The sequence below is a fragment of the Lycorma delicatula genome, chromosome 6 (genome assembly GCF_047948215.1).
Source record: "Lycorma delicatula isolate Av1 chromosome 6, ASM4794821v1, whole genome shotgun sequence".
In the NCBI taxonomy this organism is placed as follows: domain Eukaryota; kingdom Metazoa; phylum Arthropoda; class Insecta; order Hemiptera; family Fulgoridae; genus Lycorma; species Lycorma delicatula.
Window position 1 is genome coordinate 93366520 of NC_134460.1, and position 24884 is coordinate 93391403.

General features: G+C 29.5%; 1 protein-coding gene across 7 annotated transcripts in view; it reads right to left on the reverse strand.

Annotated features, from left to right (window-relative positions):
* Positions 1–24884, reverse strand: part of Ntan1 (N-terminal amidohydrolase 1) — a 338443-nt gene that overhangs the window by 55483 nt on the left and 258076 nt on the right. For all 7 annotated transcript variants that reach the window (XM_075368116.1, XM_075368117.1, XM_075368113.1 and 4 more), the window contains 2 exons: positions 15923–16114; positions 8572–8637 (listed from right to left, as the gene is read on the reverse strand). In XM_075368116.1, coding sequence (XP_075224231.1) covers positions 8572–8637; positions 15923–16109 — 253 coding nt within the window. In that variant the 5' untranslated portion in view covers positions 16110–16114. The remainder of the gene's footprint in view (positions 1–8571; positions 8638–15922; positions 16115–24884) is intronic.

The window sequence follows — 24884 nt, forward strand, 5'->3', positions numbered from 1 at the left end:
TACCTTCACTCTGTTTACCATTAGAAATGGCTTACTTATGATTATTTGTCATAATTACTACCAAATAAAGCAATTCTCATTAATGCCTGTTGCACCCTAAGTGCTCTACGTGCATCATAGCCACGATACTTTTTAAAATGGTAAACTCAGCTTCTGAAAGTGGAGGAACAATTATTTTGTAATATTTTTAACATTTAATTTTATGGTGCTCTTTAGAGGTAAAATACAATTAATGTGTAAATATACAATCTTTTTCCATTGCTCTTGAAAAGAAAACACTAGGTCCCATGGATGTTGAGAAAACACTACTAAACAATAAAACGATGAAACATTCAAAGGTCTCAGCACTCAACTAATCAACAATGAATCCTGATTTATTTGGTAATGTAGCAGTGTAAAGAAAAATACTGCACAATGATTTCAACTTGCAGTTAAAACTATTTTATTTGCTTTGTCTCACCCTTATATAACAGTACTGAGACAAATCATAAGCATAATATATTTTTACCTGTGAGTAAAAAACTGGATGACATACTATGAGAATATTTTTAAATTGTTACTATAGGAATTTATAATTATTTGTCTAATTTAAATCTTCAGTAATTTCATATTAGTTAATAAGGTCAGTTTGTAAATGCAACTTTTTTTTTTATAAAGAAATTCTTATATCTATACGGATGACAACGGCACTTTCAGATTGGTACAGTAGATTACTGATCAACATTTTGCACTGACCAACTAAAATAAATTTTGGAACAAAACCTGTTTTCTTTGAAAAATAAAAAGCCATACAAAATGGCTACAGGGTTTCTAGGGGAACAATCTTGAATATATATTGGGATATGGAAGAATTCACATCATCAAGTAAATATTTATAGTTCAAGAATAACAAGCGTTTATTACAAACATATAACAAACATTACCAACCTTGCATACAAATAAAAAAGATATAATGTAATAATAATTATACCGGAACTATAATAAAAAAAATTCACTTATAAGAAATGGGCTTAAAAAATGTTTTTTTTTTCATAATAATATTTTAATTTATCCTACGTATAATTATTAAAAATATATATTCAACATAATAAAATATATTTTATTATGTACAGCATATATTTTGTATAATTTAAAACAGGAACTGAAAAATTATAAAATAATAATAACTGCAGTATTATGTATTGTTTTAATGACAGTATAATCCAAACTGTCACATTAAATATATTACTGTCATAATTCCAAGGTAAACAGGGAAAGTAATTCAATGATAATAATATTATACTTTATAAAATAACTATTAAATATAATAAAAAAATTCAGTAAAGAAAAATAAATAAAGTAAGTATAGTTTTAAAAACTTAACAATCAAAAACAATCTTCCCTATAAAATAAACTAAAAAAAACAAATAAAACTTTGAAAACACACTAAAAGGAAAAATAATGCAATTCAACTTTTCTTTAAATTTTGACATTTTTATTTCTGCAAAAAAAATAAACTTCTACAAACTATTTACTAATTCTTATTTTGGTGGCAAATTTAAAATGTAAAAATTCTTAGTACTGAATAATCTTTAACTTTTAGTGGATTTAAGGAAGTAACTATATTTTTAATGTTTTTTTTTTTACGTTTTAGTTTTAACTTCTATTAATGTGGATAAACAAAAAACAAAAAAAAAAAAAAATCCTTGTAAGAAATGATAAAGGAGACAGAAAAAATATTAAATACTACATACCAATGAGCTAAGTTTCTGGAATTAAAAAATAAGAACTATTTTTTAAATAAAATTTTAATACAAATTTTCTTGAAATTTTTTGTAAATGTTCTTAAACTGGATAATGAACCGTACTAAATAATGTCAACAAAAAAATACTTTCAAGTAATCTACATTTTTCATTTAAAAATTATCTTTAACTAAATTCACAAATAGAAAATTTTTTACTGCACTAACAAAGGCCTCAACAAAATAAAAAAGTAAATAATAAAGTCATTGTTTTTCGTTAGAACCAATGTGTAGAAATTAACTTTAAAAATATACAAATAGGTTATACTGAAAAAATGCTCCTTTTCTTAAAGTTTAAATAAAATGATGTCAACTCATCTATTAATCGAGAAAATAAAATATTTATTGTGAAATAAAAGGATGAAGAACTATACGATTTCTGTTAACTGGATTTTCTATGTTAGAAATAATTACAAGGATAGGCTTTTACCTATCTTAATTGGTCTTTCCAATTAAGATAGGTAAAAGCATGTCCTGGAAAATATTTGTGAACTCAATGAACTGTAACACACCATCTACTACAGTATGGAAAAAATTCAAATCTCTGTAAGGAAAATGTGAAAACACAATATTCAAATTAGTGAGCTCAGACAACATTGTTATAACAGAGAACTCAGGAACTGCTGAGGTGCTGAACAACATGTACTCCTTAAGAGATGGTAGCCCAGTTCCTTGGCCGTTTAGCTTGACACCAGAGAAGCCTTATCTGACATGCAATATGGAGCATATTTTCAGACAAAAGGATACTATGGATCAGCCTTTTACGGAGAATGACCTAAAAACGGCACTTGCAGATTTGCATGAGTCAGCACCAGGAGAGGATGGAATACACAGTGCTATGATTCAGATTAAACTGCATACCAAATTCATACCAAACTGCATTACTGAAATATTTTAATATATGGTTTACAGGAAAACTTCCAGAAAGGTGGAAACTCGCAAAAATTATATCTATCTGCAAACCTGGGAAAGACTCAGGCTCTCCTGCAAAACCATCCACTCCATCATCTAGAAAAAACAATTTGGTTGCAACTCCTTCAATAGTATCATATCAAACATGGAACAACAATCTACACAAAGTGCACCAGAGGTATTTCCAATGGTAATATCCACTACTCCATGGTTGATTGACAACATTAATATTGAACTAATCATCCCTGGAATTTAAAAAAAAGACAAAGAAATTCCAGAGTTCCTCTTACAGACAACCTTGGAGTACATCAGCATGCAATATTATGGATTCCACTGGATTTTCACAGATGGATCAGTCGAAGGTAATAAGGGAGCTGGAGCTGCCATCTATGAACAAACAGCTGACACAGAATTTGTGATACCATCAGGATTTACCTGTAGTACTGATGCTGAACTGTTCGCAATTAATGGTGCACTTACTTACATTCACACCATACCCTTGAGTGATATCTGCATTTTTTACTGACTCCAGATTAGCCCTACAAATAATGCAAAAACAGAGGCCAACAAGATTCCATTTCCTACTGAGGAAATTCATAAAATACTAGGGAGGTTATATGGAAAAAATATCATCTTCCAGTGGATATCTAGTCACTGTGGTGTTCCTGCAATGAAAGATCTGATCGCCTGGCCAGCCATGCAGCAAAATTTTAACCTGCCCCCCAGAGATAAACATCTCTTAGTGAGTGTCTGTGGGAAGTTAGAAGGAAATTGTGGATACCTGGATAGAGTGGTGGAGGGTCAGTACTTCAGGATGTTCCCTTTTTAAGTTTCAGAGAAAGCCTTCTGAAGCATCACTGAGAACTGGTCACATTGTCAACCAGGCCTATCTGAATAGGTTTCACTTAGTGGAGTTTCCTCACTGTTTGGCTTGTGACAAAGAATATGAAACCATTGAACACATCCTCCTTTATTGTAAATCAAATAACTCTGCAAGAGATAGGCTAAAGACTTATATGACTGCGATTCACTCAGAGTTTAAAACAGATTTTGACAGACAAGATATTGGAAGTTGGTAGAGGTTTATAGAAGACATCGAGCTATCGGAGAGTGCTCTGGAAGCTTGTATTAAGAAGTAAGTACATATTTTATTTTAATAATAGTAATAATAAAAAGAAAATTCAATAATTTCTCCAATAAAATGTAAAATGTGTAAATTGTATAAAAATTTAGGTACCCTCTGTAGAGAAATCCATGTCGAGGGTTAGTATAACATTTTATAAAGTGAAACAGAAATATACCACCACCAGCGACTTAAAATAACAATAACAATCTATAAATATTGCAATCCTAAAGTAGTAATTTCTCTTAACAATTTCTTCAGTAATTAGAATAATAACTTTTCAATTTCATTGATTTCTAATAACCATATAAATAACAGAGATTCTTGATTCCTGTTTATTATTAGGCAACAAATGGTGCACCTACAGAGCCATAAATGAATAAAATGTCTATACAGTTCCAATTTTGGCAAAGGTAACACAAATTTATCATTCTTACTTAACTTACTCTGGACATATGTGTGTGTTATTCTTTATATATTAGAACTTTTATAAGATATTTTTAGGACTAAAATCATACAAATATTTTAAGGGCAATAGGTTAAGTTTTGAAAAATATGGAAAAAATTTGCTAAATCTATTTTTATTTGAAATCATTCACATAAAATAGAAATCATTGAATCATAGTACACCTAGTATTTGAATGGATTAAAAATAAATGTAAATACGAATAATAAATACTAAAATCAAATTATTACTAGTTGTGATACGATTATAATCAGTTAATTGATAAAATAAAATCTAGACTATTGTTACTATTATTGACATAGAATTAGCATTTTAAAGGGTCAATGAACTTGTACTCATATAAATAAACAGTAATACGAAAACTCTATCTAAGGAACAAAAATATTTTACTTAATACTTTAGAAAAAAATTTGGCAAAACAAGAATATACATTTTTTACATGTACTAAATCTGTAGATTAGTGGGCCACTAAAATTAATGATTACAAAAAAGAATTAAAAACATGTTTTCTATATTTTTCTCTATATAAATGTCTTTTAGAAATTACTAAAACATCTAGTACTTTTGTAAATTAATACAATCTGCAAAAATTTGTAAACATCAAATCTATTTAATTGTAGTAAATAATACCAATTTTTTATTCAAACAAATGCAGTATATGATTATTAGAACTTCAGAATTTTCATGTTAGTAACAGCATTAAAGCACTTAAATTAAAATCCCATCATATCTTCCTTTTCTTCATTTGTTACAATTATTTTTGATCAATAGACACCTATCACAGTCCTTCATGAACTTTACAAGCGCTTACTTAGTGTAAACCAGAAAATATGTGACAACAGCTCACAGTAAAAAATCCTCCTGATCACGAACTGATTTCATCTGATACTCTGATAATAAGAATTAACATAATTTCTTATGTTAATTTCCATTTATTAAGTTGTTTAATATTTTCCTTTTTTTAAATATATGACAAAGAAATAAAAACTTTAATTGTAAAAATAAATTTTTTTTAAGCCCAATGCTATACTTGAGTTAAGAAAAATCATGTACAATATTGCTGTACTACAACAAAAACAATATAACCCAATATTCAATCGAAATAAACTAAATCACTGAGTCATATAGATCTGTTAATATTATTTATTACTGTATACAGCTCAAATCTATAAGTTACACTTACGATTACCAATCATGGCAATAATTCTTTAACAGACTAATTTATTTATGAAGTTAATTATCTTATTTTTATTATCAGATCAGGTATTTCATAATATTATATGCTTATATATTTTTTTTTAAATTTTTCTTTTTCTCTCCAGCTTTATAAATCCTAGGTGCAATATACCAGCACTCTTCCAATTCTTCAGTCACCCACCAGTTTTATGCACACAAAATCTTCATGCACTCCAAAAAATTCTCCAATCATGTCCTACTATTCTTTCTTCCTTTAACTGTGATCTTCATCTCCTTTGACACACTCCCTTCTGCCACTCACTGCATATATCCTGACAAAGATTTTTCTGGGATTTAATGAAGTAGAATTACAAGTACATTAAAAATAAATAGTATTGCATTACTCCCTGAATAACTAAAGTTAACTGACTTAAAATTTGCCTGGAGCTTAAGGAAAATACTAGAAAAAATTTAATCCGAATAGTGCTATAAAGTACATAATTAATTAATAAAACAGAGAAGTGGCTACAGACTATAAGACAAAAAAATTATATAAACTAACAGTAAGCAACACATCCAGATACTAAACAAATAAAACTAATCCAAGAATTAAATTAAATTAATGATGAAAATATTAATTTATTTAATTTTAATACTTTTTTATTTTCTCAATACCTATGTTGCAATCTGTTCAATTATTGAAAAATAAGCAACTTCCCTCACCAATGCCTAATGAGATGAGGATGATATGAATGACATGTAAATGAGGTGTAGTCTTGTACATATTTAAGCTAACCATTCCGTGTAATTAATTGAAACCCAACCACAAAAGTACATCGGTATCCACCATCTAAAATTAAAATGGTATCCACCATTAAAATCCATACAAATTAACCAATGTGTACCAGGATTTGAACCTCAGAACTTTTGAATTAAAAAATCAGCTGTTAAACAAGTGATTTGCGTCAAGTTAACCACTAACCCAGCCGAGTGGGCTAATATGTATTTAGAACACATAACATATATGTATTTATAACATAGTTTGTTAAGTACATTTTAAATGAGAATGCAAAATTTAAGGATACCTATTTAGAATTAAAATAATTATTTAAAAAAAAAAAGGCGTCGACATTAGATATGTAATGTAATGCACGTATATAAAAGTATAAGATTCCTACCTCCCTACCAATGCTGTATATTATATAATGTATATTAGATCTGAAATGTTTAAGACGAGATATCTTGATTTTTGATGATTTTAATTTTTTTTAAATCATGATACCACCGCAAAAAGTGGTTGTGTCGATTACAATAAGATTTATTTCATTTGGATTAAAAGGAAAAAAGGTATGCGCAAACATAAAATAAGGTATATACGGGTTAAATACATAACTTCCTTTTTTGAAGTCGGTTAAAAAATTAATAGATAAAATAAATAAATTAAACAATATTATTTAATCTGTTCATTAAAAAATTAATATTGTAACAGAGAATATTTTTATTTTTAAATAAATTGGTACGAAGATCTTTTAGATTATGTAATTTCAAAATAAAAAACTGAAGAATATGTCATTTTTACAGACCAAAGTATTTTGCTGCATAATACAAAAATGATTCTGTTATCAGGTTTGAAGTAAGTGAATATTATAATTTTTTGGCAATAAAATACCATTTTTACAGAAAATATTGCATGTTTGTAATACATAAATGTAATGGATAGATTAAATATTTTAATTTACTAAAAGGTTTTACTAAAAGATGGGATAAATGCAGACATGATATGTATTTAATAATGATGACAAGCTCAGATTTTAGGACTTTTCAATGCAATCATTAAGTTTTTTCTTGTTAATGAAATCAATTTTACCTCATTAAAATCTACAACTAACATAAAAAAAAACAAAAAAAAACACTACAAGCAACAGAAGTCAGGTGAAGTAATTAAAGTGCCATATGGCCAAAGCTACAACATTTCATTAACCAGTACCAGTCAGATCATCAAAATTAAACAACGCTGGGCACAATTATTTATTTCTTTTTATCACTTATTATTATTTTTTTTGTAGATCTCTCACTGAATTTCAACAGTATTTGGTGAAATATTCCTTTAAATTCATGACATCGGTGCTTATGTAGTAGTTAATGTACATAAGAAAAATTAATTTCCTATTTTAAAATTGCATTATTGTGAAAAATAATATTGAGTACTGACAACATAATTTGGTCTATAACAAAAAAAAAACAAATATAATTTTTTTTATATGATTAATTTAGATATAAACCTGAAGAATATCTATCGGAATATAGAATTCCAGAACTTTTCAGTAAAAAAGGCTGAAATGCTACCCTCCACTATGTAGAGCAACATTAATAAGAGGCAGTAAATTATTGACAGTATCTCAAATGAATTCTTAAGATGAATGTGACTAAAATATTTATATTCATGATACTAGCGCAAGCAATCAACCTTAATATTAGACTAGAATGATTAAGTTAATGATTTTTAAAATCTCTCAATGAATTTAAATAACTACTGCACCAAACTTGTGCAGAAGTATAGTAAACTTACCACTGAATTACTGATTGTTGCAAGTGGATAGCAACATTACTAAACAGCTGATTTATGGATATTAAAATACATGCAAGTAAATAACCTTTTACATAAATGAAACAAGTAATATCATTTGGTTACTGGGTTCAGTTACTGAATTTTTACTTAGATCATTTAAAATGATCATTATGCAATGATTAAACCTAAATGTTTTGCTAATAATGATAATTTTGTTCAGATCATTGTCTTAGAAAAGATCTTACTGAGACTGGACAAGACTGATTTACAACTCAGTTTACATTCTGGCTAGAAAATATTATTAAAAAAAAATAAATATATATATATATCAATAATTATACACATATCTCAACTGACCAAAAATATGGCAACACTCTGCTAAGATAACATAAAAAAAATACACACATCTGTCATTTGTAAGGAAAAAAGCAATTAATTTTTAGTAAATTATCATCACATTAAAAAAAATGTTATTAGAAAAAACTTATATCAATAAATAAGTTAATAAATGATAAAAGATAATAATAAATAAAAATATACTGACTTGTACTTCGTAGAACAAATATCAAACATGCTGTGACATCATCTGTACCAATGATGCTAACATTTTCTAAAAAAAAAAAAATAAAAAAATAAAATAATTAAAGAATAACAGATAAAATAGAATATCTAAAATTAAATTATTAAATAATATAATTATATTATATAATAATAATACATTTAACTGGAAAAGAGAAAATCATTAATTTATATATAATTGGATTAACATTATTAATGTTATTTTTTAACAAACATACAGTTATTGAAAGTTTTGCTGTATCGTATTACTCTTGGATAATCTGATAACTGTAGATGTTATAGCCTTTAAAAATAGGGACCAAAAGACAACCATTACCTGATTTTATATGACTGCTATGAAACTGTAAAACAAATAGAATTTTAAAAAAGATAATTTATAAATTTAGAGCTTTGGCATTCATTTTTTTCAGTTATTTAACTGTAGAATTTTAAAAACCAATTAGTGATTGAAGTTCATACCTGTCCCTCACCTCATCTACCCTACCAATCCTGGTTATTCCTCTCATCACATAGTAGTTACCTGATACCAGCAGCTACCTATTTTGACTTGATATTGCTCAATTTCTTGCACTCCAAAAGTTTAATTACTTTAATTATGATCACTTATGTTTAATGAAGAAACTGGTTCAAATCTTATGTCATTGGGTAAATTATTTCATTAAGATTTCTTCATTTCAAAAATCTGAAATTTATGAGAGGTTATCTCTAAAGTAAAGACCGCTTAATTGTGAAAACATTTATAAATATATTTTTTTTCTTAAACTACATACCTTATATTACTTCTCTATATAATCGCCACATGAATTTTTATCGTAGCGATACACCAGCTTAAATATACCCTCGTCGTATTCTTCTGCCGCCAATCCATTTAGCCGCTGATTAAAAGCATTTTTAAGTTCATCGTCACCCGCGAATTGCTTACCACTCAAAAATTCTTTCAATTCTCTAAACAAATGGTAATCAGAAGGAGCTATGTCCGGACTATTTGGCGGGTGATCGTAAATTTCCCATCCAAATATTCTCAGTAAATCACATGTCGGACTCGTAACATGTGGACGTGCGTTATCGTGCAGCAGGACGACACCGTCGGTCAGCCGCCCACGTCGGGATTTTGAATGGCGCGCCGTAACTTACGTAGAGTTTCGCAGTAGGCTTCTGCATTTATAATCGTTCCACGTGGTATGAAATCAATCAGCAGTATGCCAAACCGATCCCAAAAGACTGTGGCAATCAGTTTGCGTCCAAATGGGTGTGGCTTGACCTTTGTTGGTCTGGTTTGTGATTGGGGATGACGCTATTCACTTGAGTGTCGTTTTTTTTCTCTGGTGTGTGTGACATGAAATCTATGTTTCATCGCCGGTAACAATTAAATTAAGGAACTCATCACATTTGTTCTGGGTAGCGCATCAAAAATTCCAAAGCAGATCCCATTCCGGGTTTTATTTTGTGACGTTCCCTTAAGACGTGCGGCACCCAACGTGCACAAAACTTTCTGAAGCCTAAATGGTCATGAACAATGCGACCGATAACAGCTCTTGAAACATCAGGAAAAAGAAGGGCCAGGTCAGAAATCGTTGGGCGACGATCTTTTCTGATTTCATCATCGACACGTTTTTAACAAATCTTCGGTGATTATAGAGGGCCTCCCCGAACGTTCTTCATCGTGCACATTAATTCTGTTATTTCTAAACTTTTCACACCATTTTCGGACGTTTCTTTTATTCATTACATTATCACTGTACACAGCAGCCAACTGCCTATGAATTTCAGCCGGCTTAACGTTTTGATGGTTTAAAAAACGTATGACTACACGTGTTTCACAGTCGGCGACAACATTGATTTTTCTATTCACTTTATAACGTAATAACTCACACGTAATCAAAGATAATGCAACGCGACAACTTACAGACAACAATGCAGTGTGTACGTTAATAACGTAGCCATGAACGACACAGGTTCGCCAACCTTAAGCAGACAGATTTCCCAGCGGTCTTTACTTTAGAAATATCCCTCGTATATTTTAACATTAAAAATATCAAAATTTAACTTTGTTGTAATTGTTATTAGATTAAATTATAATATCAATTTATTTTTAGACTACTTTATTTGATGTTTAGAAAAATTACTTTTATTCTTAAAACAGTAATAACATAATACATAATCTGAAGTGATTTGTAATGACATTTTAAATAGCTTGTTTATCACTGGATAGATTGAGCAGTTTGATAACAAATTACTTATTTTTTATTCATTAATATACCAGTATATGTCTTAGTGAGTAAATAAGCATTTAAAAAAATTAATCTTGCTTGTGATTTAAGATTTATAAGGTCCATGATCTGCACTTTTAGCATTTAGTTTTAAGAAAAATATCTATAAATAGCATAATGTTCTGCATTAGAACAAAAAAAGTAGTTAATACTGTGTTAACAAATTTAAAGGAACCAATACTGAGTAAGCCCCAATGCTATTCTAAAAAAAAGAGTTTATTCCAAAACTGCAATATTGGAATATATATATCTGAAAAGTATCACGGAATTTAAAAAAATAACAGTATCTTTGACTGAATAACATTTCTCTTGTTATAGTATACATAATTTTCGGAATAAAAGTTACATTTTACTAAACATTTAAAATATCTTACTTTAATTGTGTTTCATCCCCGAGGCTTTTTCAAAGAATAATGAAATCTTTTTCTGTTTTTTTGTCTTTTTTTTAATCTGCAGATACACTGTAGTTACATTTATAAATAATAAATTAGTAGGTACAGTATTTAAATTTATTGATTCACATAATTTTTATAATTCTATTGTATTAAATACGAGGCTCTGCTGATAAATTTTGCACATGTATGCGTTGCATGGGAATAAAAGTGATATTGAAATAAATAAAAGTACAATACCTTAGCTACAAAATGTAGCATTTCTTTTTCAATATAATCCCCGTTTACACCTATACATTTTTCCCAACGTGTGAAAAGTTTTGCATTCCGTCACTGAAAATTTCTGGCTGTCTTTCTCGGATCCAAGCGGCCACAGCTTCCTTCGCCTCATCGTCGGTGATGTAATGATTACCTTTGAGATCCCTCTTGTAATGAGGAAAGATGTGGAAGTCGCACGGAGCCAAATCCGTCAAATATGGCGGATGCGAAATAGGCTCAAACTTTCAGATTACGGAGAGCCATCAGAAAGTTTGCGCGGTACCAATCGTGTACAGATTTTACGGTAACCCAATTGCTCGAAAATGTGCACTACTCGTTCTTTAGATATACCTAACTAAATACCGATGCGTCTTGGGTGATTCGCCAGTCACTTTGAGCAAATCGTCCACTTCCTTTCGATGTTTCTCGCCAGTCACAGAAACTGGTCGTTCGCTGTGAGGTGCGTTCTCAATTGTCGCTTTACCAGCTTCACATATGCGAAATTTCAATTCCCACCTATTCATAGTAATCCTGTCAACATTTTCACTGCCGTAAACCGCTTTTAAACGATGAAAAATATTCGTAAGATTCACACTTTCTGCTGTTAAAAATTTGATCATTGCGCGCTGCTTTAACGTGTTGACATATTGGCCGTACTCGACTCTATTTTACTTGCTACTGAAAACAAACAGGTAAACGGATTTCAACGCATTATCGCAGATATGTAGAGGGGGATTTTAACTATCATGTGCTGCCACGCTCAACTCGATAGTACCTTTTGTAATTTCTTTAAGTCAACATAAATGATCTTTTTTATGATTCATTTTTTTTTTTTTTGAGAAACAGTTAAAAGTTCCAACAGGAAAAGCTATTTTTATTGTAAAACATTTTTTTAGATAATTTTTAAGATTAATTTTATCAATTTTTTTTGGCAACATGTAGATGAAGGATAATCTTTGATACCAAATCTGCCAAACTGAACAACAGAGGTTCTGCTTTCTGTTTACTTTAACGTAACCAAACAAAAAAACTTTTGATAATAAACATAAAGCGAGATCTCTACATCTCTACCCTTTAAAGTGAGATTTCTACAATCTGTTCCCTATTAATTAATCCACCTTGTCCAGCAGCCCAATCTATCTAAACTGACATACCAGCTATGCCATATTGGAACATGAACATGCCCTGTTGATATGCACAATTGTCACCTTTATTTTTTTTTGTACTTAAACTCCAAGCACTATCATTAAATCAAGAAAACCACAGTAATAATACACCTGTACTTCCCAAAAATCAAATTGGGGAATGTTACAGTCATAAATTAAACCAAGATGATTGTTATGTGGATAACAATCTTCAAAAGATATCTTATGTTATTTTATTGAAAGTTTTATCACCGATTAGGTTATAAAATCTACTTGGCAAGATAATGTAGGAAAGGAACAGTTTGGCTTCAAGAAAGGGGTAAGAACCAGAGATGTACTGGGCTACTTAGGAAGAAGGTTGGAGAAGATGTTTAAAAAGAGGAATATGTCTCTGTTTCATAGATTTACTGAAGGCATTTCATGTAGTCAAATGGAAGAAAATGTTGGAAACTACTAGGGCCTACTAAGATTATGTAACTATGTTTACAATTCTTGTCAAGTAAGGAGAATTAACTAAACTTAAATTCCACGTAAAGAGACATATAGATAAATTTGTAGCCAAATGCCTTTATTGAGATTCTTCAGTTTTAATCCTAATGTAATACCAACCAACAAAAATACAATGTTAATGAAATGAGTATGACTAATTTGACTATTTTTTTTTAATAATTAAATAATACCTAAATTACCTATTTTCATTTATTAATTATTAAATTTTCTTTAAATTTATTTTAATTATAATAGTTCATATTTTCATGATAATTTCTAATAAATTATCTGTTACTTCAACTTTATCAACTATCTCTCATATTAACTATTGTTATACTATTACTCGTCTTGCATATTGTGATGAGAGATTAGGAAACCCAACTCATTAGGCATATTGTGCAACCATCAAACAGGAAAGAGTTCTCTCTTCCAAAGATACACTTACTCTATAGGTCCTTGCATCCGCAGCACAGGGAACCTAATTGAGTCAGATCTACACCTATTCAACCAATAATAGTGATGAAGGGATCAAGAATAAGGAAATGGGTGAGTAGTGAAAAAGGATGATCCACCCACGAAGGTCGACTGAGATAGTTTACAATCCTGCCTAGGATCCATTATGCTAATAATAAGGCTGTAGGATATACTGTAATAATTATATAACAAAATCTGCAGCATATATATTTTTGAAATTCATTTTCATATTTTCCTATTCCTGAAATAATAAGTTGGAAATTACACAGGGCCTGTGCATAACTTAAACTATTGTAGGCAACCTGATATGAGAGACTTAAATCAATTACAAAGATAACATAGGCATGATGAAAAATAACTAACTACCATGCCAGGATTACTCAGGAAAGTGTAGATTAAAATGTCTTCTTCATTAAGCCAAATATACTTTTTTTGTATTAACATACAATACTGGTGATGTCAGTTCTACAAGCTACAACTTCACTCTGTTTACCACAGTAAATTGGTTGAATGATGGCTATCATTACTCTAAGTGAAAGCATCTCTATCTATAGCTGCTAATATCTCAGATGCTTTATATGCATCAGTCATGAGAAAAACTTTAGCAAATAGTGTAAAGCAGCAAATAAATGTAACCTCTTTTATGGGAAACAATACATACTTATTAAACATGTATGATATTGAATTTTTGTCGACAATTAGCATTTATTGTTTGTGCTTGTTTATGGTTATCAAACTTTTGTCATAAATTAGCTTCTATTGTTTAATGTTGCTACTGTTAATCACTGGTTTTTATGTGCTGAGCATGATGGTGAACAGGTTGAGATCATCATGCAAATGATTTATCATATTTGATCACCTTGAACATTTCTACCATTTAAGTGGTAACATAATTTTGACTCACCCAAATTATAAATACAGCTCCTAGGGTATTTGGGTAAAAAAGGGAAGAAATTGTAGTGTATGTATAATAATTAATGGATCATAATAATAAGAATTAATTATAATAAAGTATTGAAAACTTTCACTGAAATAACTATATTTCAAGTAGGTTTGAAATTCATAATGAGAAAAAAAAATCTATGTATTTATTAGATTGCAATAAGTATGAAAGGAAATAAAACTAACAGTAACTAACAAGCAATTTAATACTCATAAAAATGATTTAAAATCTAAAATGTTAATAATATAATCAAAATTAATTAAGATTGTAAACAAAAACCATTAAATCACAATTATAATTAATTGATATAATAGAATATCATAGTTATATACAACAGCAGTCATATAGCATATCATCATAAAATACAGTCGCAATATTTTTGTTACACTGTTGTAAACTAAGAAATTACTATCTCTGATCATGTTGGCCATAGTTCATGACTTTTTAGTAACAGATATTAACACTTACAATAGTTAATTAATTAACAGGTAACAGAATGATTTACTAATAAGGTGTGAATACAATAATGACTCGCAAATAATATACAGTAATATTACAACTGTTATTCATTAACACACAATTCATTGGTAAATAATTTACACAGAAAAAATTATAAATCTTCAAGATAAATATATTTGTTTAAAATAATTATCTCCTAATCAAACAAACATATATTAATTAAAATTTAGTAGGATATTTTCAGTAATTTACAGCAGATAAAAATACTTATTCTCTTCATTAACATGAAGAGAATTTCTTCCAAGGGAATTTATATTGGAATCAAATAGGAGCATATCTTATCATATCTATTTATCTTCATTAACTTATGCATAGTTAGGTATTATAAGTGAACAAATACTGTGCTCAGCAGGAAAAAAAAGGTTGAATACCGTTATGCACCTTACAAACACTATAAAAAGAGAGCTTATTTTCTTCTTACCTCATTCAAGAGAGCAAATTCCCAAATAAAAATTGTTCTTGTCTTGGCCATGTCTAATTATACTACACTTTAATTAAAAAATGTAATCTGAGTTTATATTAGCAAAAATCATTCCTAGTAACATCAAAAAAGGTAAAATAATTATCATTCAACCTCAGCACTCTCAACTGCACAACTTAAATTTTATTGTTAACACCATTTTGCTGTTTTTCAGTTCAACTCTAGTTTTTTGTAATATCACAAGGGTATCAAGACTTTAAACTAGTCTTTTCACACCAATATGCCAGCTTCTTTATTATTATTATATGCAGAAAGTTACTCTCTCTCTATCAGTCATTACAATTATTCTAACAACTAAGCAAATTTTACATTATAAGAATAAAAATACGATCAATAATAACTTACTATCATGTGGAACAGTAACGGCCATCTCACGTTGTCGTACATATAATAAACCGACTGGACCGATCGTCTTCGAGGGAATAGATATAAGTTGTAAAGCAGATTCTCTCAGAATTGGATGAGCAAGAAATAAACTTCTCGTATCTGTGGGTGGTTCCTCAAGAACCACCCCATTCACAAGAAGAACCATAGTTTCTGAAAAAAAAGAAAATACGTATGTTACAAAAAAAATAAGTTGTTACCTGTTTATTAATTTTCTTATTTATATTGTCCATATTGAACACATGTGTACCAGTAAAGTTATATATAATAAATTATTAAATCTAAAAGTAAATAAAATCTTTATATTAATTGATACATGAAATTTCAAAGTGTAACTAAAACCAGGCAGCTAGTATTTATAAAATCTTCCTTTTTGATCCCTAAATTACTAAATATATAATCTATAAAATTAAAACCTGATTTTACCTAATAAGATCTAACTTATATCAAAGTTTTCAAAAACGCTAATATAATTTCTAAATTATGTAATTCAATTACACCTAATTTTTTGTTTTTAAGCATATAATGGCACTGGAATCTGTAATCATTAGCCATAGATAAATACCAATGATTTACCAAGAAATGAAACTAAATGCTATCTGGTCTAACTTTAATAAGATGTTTAGGAACTAATGGATTAAACGTAGCATGTTCACAGACAACTTACCTTAATTACTGTCGTTGAAAATACAAGTTGCTACTCCCTGAGACATTCAGGTATTGTGAAGTGATAAGTTGTAGGAATCTCATATTGAAATTCCTTACAATCCTTACACCTGATTTCTATTATATTTTAACATTTTCATAGAAAGACAGTCACAAAGTGACAAATAAAGTAGAATTCAAGTCATATTGAAATGGAACATCAATTTAAAAGGGTCCACAAATAACATAATATCCATTCTATCACAACCACTGGTTTCACAAAAATTTGAATTTGCATTCTGTCAGGGTTTAGGGGAAGAATTGAAAATTAACTGCAAAGAAGGGGGACTTGAATTATGCTTTGGGTAGATTTTTTGTTTTGTTCTGCAGCTCCTCCAAGAGTAAGCTGTGTTTTCTCACCACCCACCTTTTTTCCATATTCCTGATACCTTCTTAATACATAGGATTATATCCGGTATAAACTGACCATTCATAATGACATTACTACCAGTATACCTTCAGAACGATCAGGTGGAGGGGAAAATTTCCTTTATACCAATGTAACCGCGCTACTTCCTGTTATGTGGCTGCATAATAAGCCTATTTAGCATGTGGCTGAAGATATGTGCATAATAAAACTGTAATGTGGCTGAAGTGCCTATCTGGAATAACTAGGGCTTTTAACCCTCATCAAAATATAAATATGCTTTTATGATGAACAAAATTTAAATAATTTAGAAATTTATAGAATTTAAAAATCTGGTGTAAAAGAAAATTCAACTTTAGGTTTTCATAACAAGTTAATAATGGATGATCTTTATATAAGGTAGTATGCACTGATGAAATAATGTTCCTTTACTTCATTATCAGAGAAGTGTGCTCAAATAACAGTGTTATAATCCAGACTTGATATATATTTATTTTTGTAAACTATTTTAATCTGCAGTTGTTCTTAAAATATCAAGACATAATTCCGATCTGATTTCTGATTCATTTGGTTCATCTGTCATTTAAGTATAATATGAATGGTGAAAGTCAAATGAAGAACAAACAAATAAATTCAATATGAATAAACAAATTAGATATTGTACAGAAATGACTAGTACCAAAAGATAAATTAAAATTTTGTCTGTATCACATTCATATTATATTTGAACTTGAAGAACCTGCCAAGAAAAAGGATTTTATTATTAACAATGATTTGTATTTTTTTTTACAAAAAAAAAACTTGAATTATGTTTTCTTTAGTAATGAAACATGGTTTCACCTAAATGGATAGCAAACTGCCAGAATAATAGTTATTGAAGTTCAGTTCAGAGGACACTCATATTTTCCTTTAGAGTCCATAACAATCACAGACTGTAGGAGAACTTTGGTATAAAATGGTGCACAAGGGAATATTACAGGCTAATATTTTTTACAGAAACAATAACAGTTTAATATTTATCAGCAGAATCATAATTTAATTTATATCACTACTAGAAAAGGATGACGGTAACTGCTGGCTGCAACAAGCAGCCAGCAGTTACCTTCATGCAGAAGCAAAAGTAGTTACCAGTAAAATATTAAAACTGCTCAGTTCTTTGAAGGGAAAGTGATTTCTCATGGACTATGGGCACCTAGATTACTGTTTATCTCCTCTGCCATAAATGAAAATAAAGTATTTACAGAAATAACTCTCTCACTCAAATTACTGAAACAAAATACTGAAGACCAAATATCTCAATTAACTTGAAGAAATGTTTTGTGGCCTGTGTAATTATAAGTAGATGGCATTAGTATTAATTAAAGCAAAGTGTTAAAATATGTTTCTTACAATTTAAACATTACTCAAATAATTTAATAAAAACTCTCCCAAAAAAGGGTTGCATACTTTTGGCTGACCAGTCGTATTTATAATATTATATAGTTGAAATACTTTACTAATAGATGAAATTTCAACATTTTGTTTCAAAAGGAGGAGAAATTTAAAAATTATATCCCAGCTTCATATATAATTTAACAAAAACACTTAATACAATTTAACCGGATTTATTAATTTCTTCAAAATATAATAATGCATATACAATACAAAAAAATGTTTACACAAAATTCATACTTTCTTGTATCTATCAAATCAGTTACAGGACACTTTTTAAATCTACCCATGAACTTAATTTTTTTTCTATCTGTTTTAACATCAAGTAGAAATATATTCTGTCATCCCACACTATTTCTTTATACTTATTCAACATTTACAGTACATAACATGTTATTTTCACCTTGTTCTTTTATCAGTTATAATCAGTTATAATTATTATTAACCAATTACCAGTTACAATTATTATTATCACATCAGTTAGATAGTTAAAAGTATACAACAAAAAAAAAAAACATGCAAAAATAAAAAATATTTTTGTAAAAGAAAAAGTAAAAACAGAGGAACAGTAAAAACTGGGAACAGTATATGGTTTAATACTCTTTGACAAAAAAAAGGCTGTTACATGTTGCACAATGATAAGCTACTGAATAAACTGAATATCAACACGGTGTGATTTTTATTTTTTGTTTGTTTGAATCAGATGTGATTGCAAGTTTACTGATAAATACAACAGTTAAGGAGAATTGGTTAAAAAAAGAGGAAAAAGGGAATAGAACAAAAGAACATCAAAACAGTGAGGTACTGAACAATTCTGAGGATACTGTAAACAAAATTTTAAAGTTAAGGGTGAAAGTGGAAAAAAAACAAAAGGAAAAATTATCCAGTGTTGGCTGTAATAAAATGAACATTAAGAAAAAATATATGTTTCATATTAATTTTGAAAATATCCAATTTAGTTACTGCATAAATTTTTGCTTGAAAATTAGCAAGTGAAGAGAATTAAATTAAAATAATTAATCGGTTACTTTGTTTTTAATTTTTTCTCTTCTAACCAGACAAAATACATTGTAACTGGTGAACACATTTCATTATTAAATTATATTAGTATTTTGTATATAAAAAGGGATTATGACAAAAATGATTATTGTAAGTATTATTGTCAACGCTCTAGATTGGTAAACCAGGATAGTTACAATAACCAATTAGTTGGTATACAGGGTTATCATAAAAGAATGCTGCGATTTTGAACATGCTTTAAATTAAAACAGAATTACTTACAGTTTATGTTTTTTATTTTTCAAATTTGTCGTCAACATTTTTTTACATGATTAATAAATTTCAATATGTGCACCTATAGTCGCTCGACAAATGTCCAAACGATACTCAACTTCTCTCCAAACATTGGTTAACATTTCTTCGTTAATGGTTGTCATTGCTTCATTAATTCTGTTTTTTAAGTGGTTTAGGTCGTGAATTTTTTGTGTATAAACAACGCTTTTGATACACCCCCACAAGAAAAAGTCGCAAAGTGTCAGGTCTGGACTCCTTGGAGGCCAAAGTATGGGTCCTTGCGTAATTTTTGGGGTTTTTAGGATTTGGAGTCAAGAGATGGCCCGGATCGGTGGAGATCCTGAATGGTTTTGGTCTAGGATGAACAGGAAGTCAGAAAAATTAAAAAAATTGATCCTCCTTATAATTGTCTCTGTGAGAACTTAGAATATATTTCGTGTTCTAGACATTGTCGATACGCCGACTCGCCGCATAACCCTTTAGCTCGCGTATCCTGCATGTTTCAGTGGCTGGGAATTCAACCTGTGCCCACGAGCCTCCATCGACCAGCAGGAGACCACCAGCAGCCTGGTTGTTGTTTCCATGCGAGTTCTGAACTATTTTAAGGCGTCTAATCTGAAAGCAGTTTGTTTACTGATTTCTCTTCATGTAAGGCCAAAGAATAATAGTATATGTTCATCGTTTGTGCAAATGCCGCCAGTTTGGACACACAGCTGAAAGGTGTAAACATCTGGAGGTAGTGTGCTTCCACTTTGTGGATGAGAGTCATAAACGAGAGGAGTATACTAAGACATCGAAGGCACGACTTGTGGTAACAGCAGACGTCTTGGGAAGGACCATAAGCACTCTGTAAATAAGTAGTGTGCGCGTTATAATCGGGCTTTCATAATTTAATACAATTTAAAATCGTTAGATGTTTAAAATTCAGTAAATAATTGCGTAGGGGTCTTATATTGCACAGATAGAACTTGGCGAGATCGCCATGCGTAGGGGGTTGGATGTTGTCTTGTTGCAGTATCCTATGTTGTGTCCGGTGAACTGCCTGGTTTTTCTAGTAGGAAAAGTTTTTAGTTTGTTTCTGTTAGCATGTCTGCTGCAATGTGAAGAAACTAAATCATTCTACAGTACGCAAACGATCATGACTTTGTTGTCTGTGCGATGATCAGAACTTGCAACTGCATTCTTCAAGTTCATATTTTCATTATAGAGATACTGCTGATCTCATTTTGAGGTCTGGTATAAAATCAGGTGGCAGTCGATTCTTTGTTTGTGCGGATGTGAACCCTAAGTCTCTTTTGTGGCATAGCGGCTTCAACGATGATGGCGGTGAATTAATAGGTTGGTTTTTTCGCACAACATAAGTTGCAGGTACGTAATGTACTTGGTGAGTTGCCCACCTTAGAAGGTACGGAGACGAGCGTCGGGTTCTTTTACTTTGAACAAATACAAGGACAACGATGAGTTTGGGAAGATAATGTAAAGTGGTTGTCGCAGGGCAATGTGTTGGTCAGTTATTGTGAGTGGTGGAGTTTGATTCACTTCTGAGGAGCCCTAAGAAATAACAATTCCTGTCTACAATTTCTTATTGTTGCCCAGGATTCGTCAAATGTTTCTGGGCAATTTATATAAAATTATAAACAGTAAAACATGTACTACAATTTTTATGTTATATTCTTTACAAAAGAAGGAAGAATTAAACATAAACAAGTAAATCATTACCGATAATTAGGGACCATGTTAACAAAAGTTTTCAAAAGTAAAAACAAAATAAAAACAAGAATATTAATGGCTCAGGAAGTATTTAAAAGAAAGGTAATTAATATTATATATATATTATGCAGTTAAGAGTCAAAGAAATGTGTTGTGAAGCATTACATTTGGAGTGAAGTTCTATCTAGTTGTGAAAAATGGATAAAAAAGAGTAAACAAGAAGGCTGCAGGCATTTGAAATGTGTGTGCAGAGATGATTAAATGGATATACAAAGTGAAAATTGAAGAAGTAACTAGGAGAGAATGAAAATAAAAACTCATCAAAATAGGAAAGCTAACTGATGGGGCATATCATGAGAGAATTAATTAAAACAATGCTATACAGATCAGAGAATAAAGAGAGGTGAAAAAGAGTATATGTAACATACAATCTAAAAGGAAAGGGAAGCTATCATGATCTTAAAAATTTAGTTGGAAATAGAATAAAACAGAGATAGAAATAATTTAAGATAATTTCATCAGGCTTTTATTAAAATCAATCTAAGATTTATAACAAATTAAAACGTTGTTGATAATAACGAATCTAATTTACTGTTTTCTGTATTAATAATAAGGACACTTACATAATTATGAATAAAATAATTATTATTTTTATGATTTAAATGACATGAATTAGTTTTAAATGGATATACAGATTATATTACAAAAGTAAAACTGAATAATACTGCAACAATAACATGTAACAATTAAAATAAATCAGTAAAGCAAAAATAATTAAATCAAAGTTTAAAAAATATATTAAATATATACACGTCACATGTTTTTGTTATCACTAATAAAAATTCTAATAATAAAAGGTCACAGATATTTCAATATAATCTTGTACAACATTTTAATAATTATAACAACAATAATAATAATTAAAATAAAATAACTGTTAATGAATTAATTTTAATTTTCTTGAATAAATTCTGATAATGTTTTTGTTTCAACATAAAAATAACTATTCTATAGTTAGTTAAATAATACATAAAGATATTTTTAATTTATTAAATTAAAAAAAAAGGGGAAAAAAAATGAAATTTCACAATTTTTATGGGTAAATTATTCTAAAATAATCACTTAATAATAAATCACTGATATTAAACAAATTACTTTTTTTTTAGAAAGAAAGTAAAAGATTGTTAATTTTAACTTTAAGGCACATAAATGACTTTTAATTAAAAATTAGTCATTATAATCAAACATAATGAAATATCTCAGGGAGTACATTAAAATAACATGACAGAATTTTTTTTCTTTAGATTAATACGTTCAACCCTAAAAAAATTATTGTATGGTAGAAAATTGTCAACAGGCTTAAATCGTTTTATTTCAGTATGGTTTACCGACAGACTTTTAGTGGCAGCGTCATTGTCAGGTCTTTTGCAATTTTAGTCTTTGGGTAAAGCAATTCACAGCCATACTCACACCAATATTGAAAGCTGGCTACTAAAGGTCCTAGATCTAGAGTTTGAACCTAGTCGTATCTGGACTAATTCTACATTATGTTAAACTGTGGGTATAATATATAAAAAAAAAAAAGATTGGGAGAAATTTTACTCTACTTATGGAGGAAATGCAGCATAAGACAAACAATCTCTTATAATTTGCAGAATATATTACAAAGCCTCCTCCAGTCAGCACATGTACCCATTCAGCCCAAATTCCCTCAGGAGATCAGAGTATCTTTATTCAGAATGAAAGTACTTTATTACTGAATTTATGGTGACCAGCTCAAATGTAATAATCACCACCAAATAATAATAAATAAATCAAGTTCTAAAAAAAAACCTGCTCATCACTAACTTCAAATTCACAACATTCAATTAGTAATTTTTTTCATTCAAGAATATTTTTTTTTTACATTTCATCAGAAATAAGGAGCCAACATTAAGGTTTCATAAAAAGGCGCTAATAACAACAAGCTCTCTTTAATTTTTACCTCAAAAAGACTACCTCTCAAATAAAATGTTTAAAGGTGATTTAAAAAAAGACATGCTAAAAAATTACTAACAGTATATTTCTGAGATGTCTATCCTCTACTTGGCAGTGGTACAAATTATGTAATAGTTTGAAAATGAATAACAAATATATTAATAAAAAAACCCTTCTGAAAACCACTCAAACACAGTAAAAGGTAAAAAATGATTTTAGGATGGTACCTCAGAATGATTTGACAACAAGCTTTGATGGTGATATGTAAGATTATGTGAAAGTCATAGTTTCAAATTAATAATTTGATGTTTTTGCCAAATTTTTCATATGCGTGATGAATGGCCTAAAGAGTGAGGCGCAAAGATTTGTACTTTGACATGAGCTCCCCACTCTTTAGGGGGGAGCCCATTCATCACACATAAGAAAAATTGACAAAAACATCAAATTTTTAATTTGAATCTATGAATTTAGGTAATCTTACATATCACCATCAAAGCTTGCTGTAAAATCCATTGTGAGATATTGTCCTAAAATTATTTTTTACCTTTTAGTGCATTTAATTTAAGAGTGGCTTTTACAAATTTTTTTATATAATTTTATTTTCAACTTTTTAGTGTTCATAGTTTACAGCTATACTAGCGCACAGGTTTGAACGATCTTTTTAAGTTTTTATGCCTCCAATTTCCAATACCGCAGAAAAGAGTATAGGCAGCTTTAAAAGTTCACATATCTTAAAATAATACTGTATATACTCATATACACTTCAAACATCACAAACAGCTCAAATCTTAGGTCTTTAGTCTTACATATTAAAATCTATCATGCATTCATACACTGAACCAGTCAGTACTGTCACTCAATACACCAAAGGAAATTCTGGATTTCCAAACTCAGCCATAATTTAACAAAAGCTGTGGGCAATTTTTTTTTCACCATGTGAGCAGTCGTATGTTCAAGTTCTGTTGGCAGCAAAAGTCATTTTGATTTTTTTTGTACTTTTTTGAACCTTTTTGATGTTCTTTTCTTGCAATTTTAAGGTGATTTTGATCTTAGTTTGTTATCTACGCAGGGAAAATGCAAATTTCTCACTTATGCTCGAAGAGGAGTAATGACTTTTATTTACTAGCTCATAAGTATCATAAATATTGAATGTAATGGTTATATGAATTTGAATTTTTGCCATAGAAAAAATACTTTCATTCAATTTAATCAATTGAAACGACAATATCACAAACATGGATAATTCTTTCACTAAGAAAGTATGCATGTAAATGAGGTTGCATAAATTCAAGGGGTTTTTTTTCACTAATTAATGCATTTTAGTGGCTTGAAAATGTTGCTAAAATGTGTTGTCATCAAGATCAAACCTTAACGAAAAATTTCAGAGTGAATGTATAAGCAGAAGTGCTTCAAAATTTGACTGAAAGGTTCTGTACCATG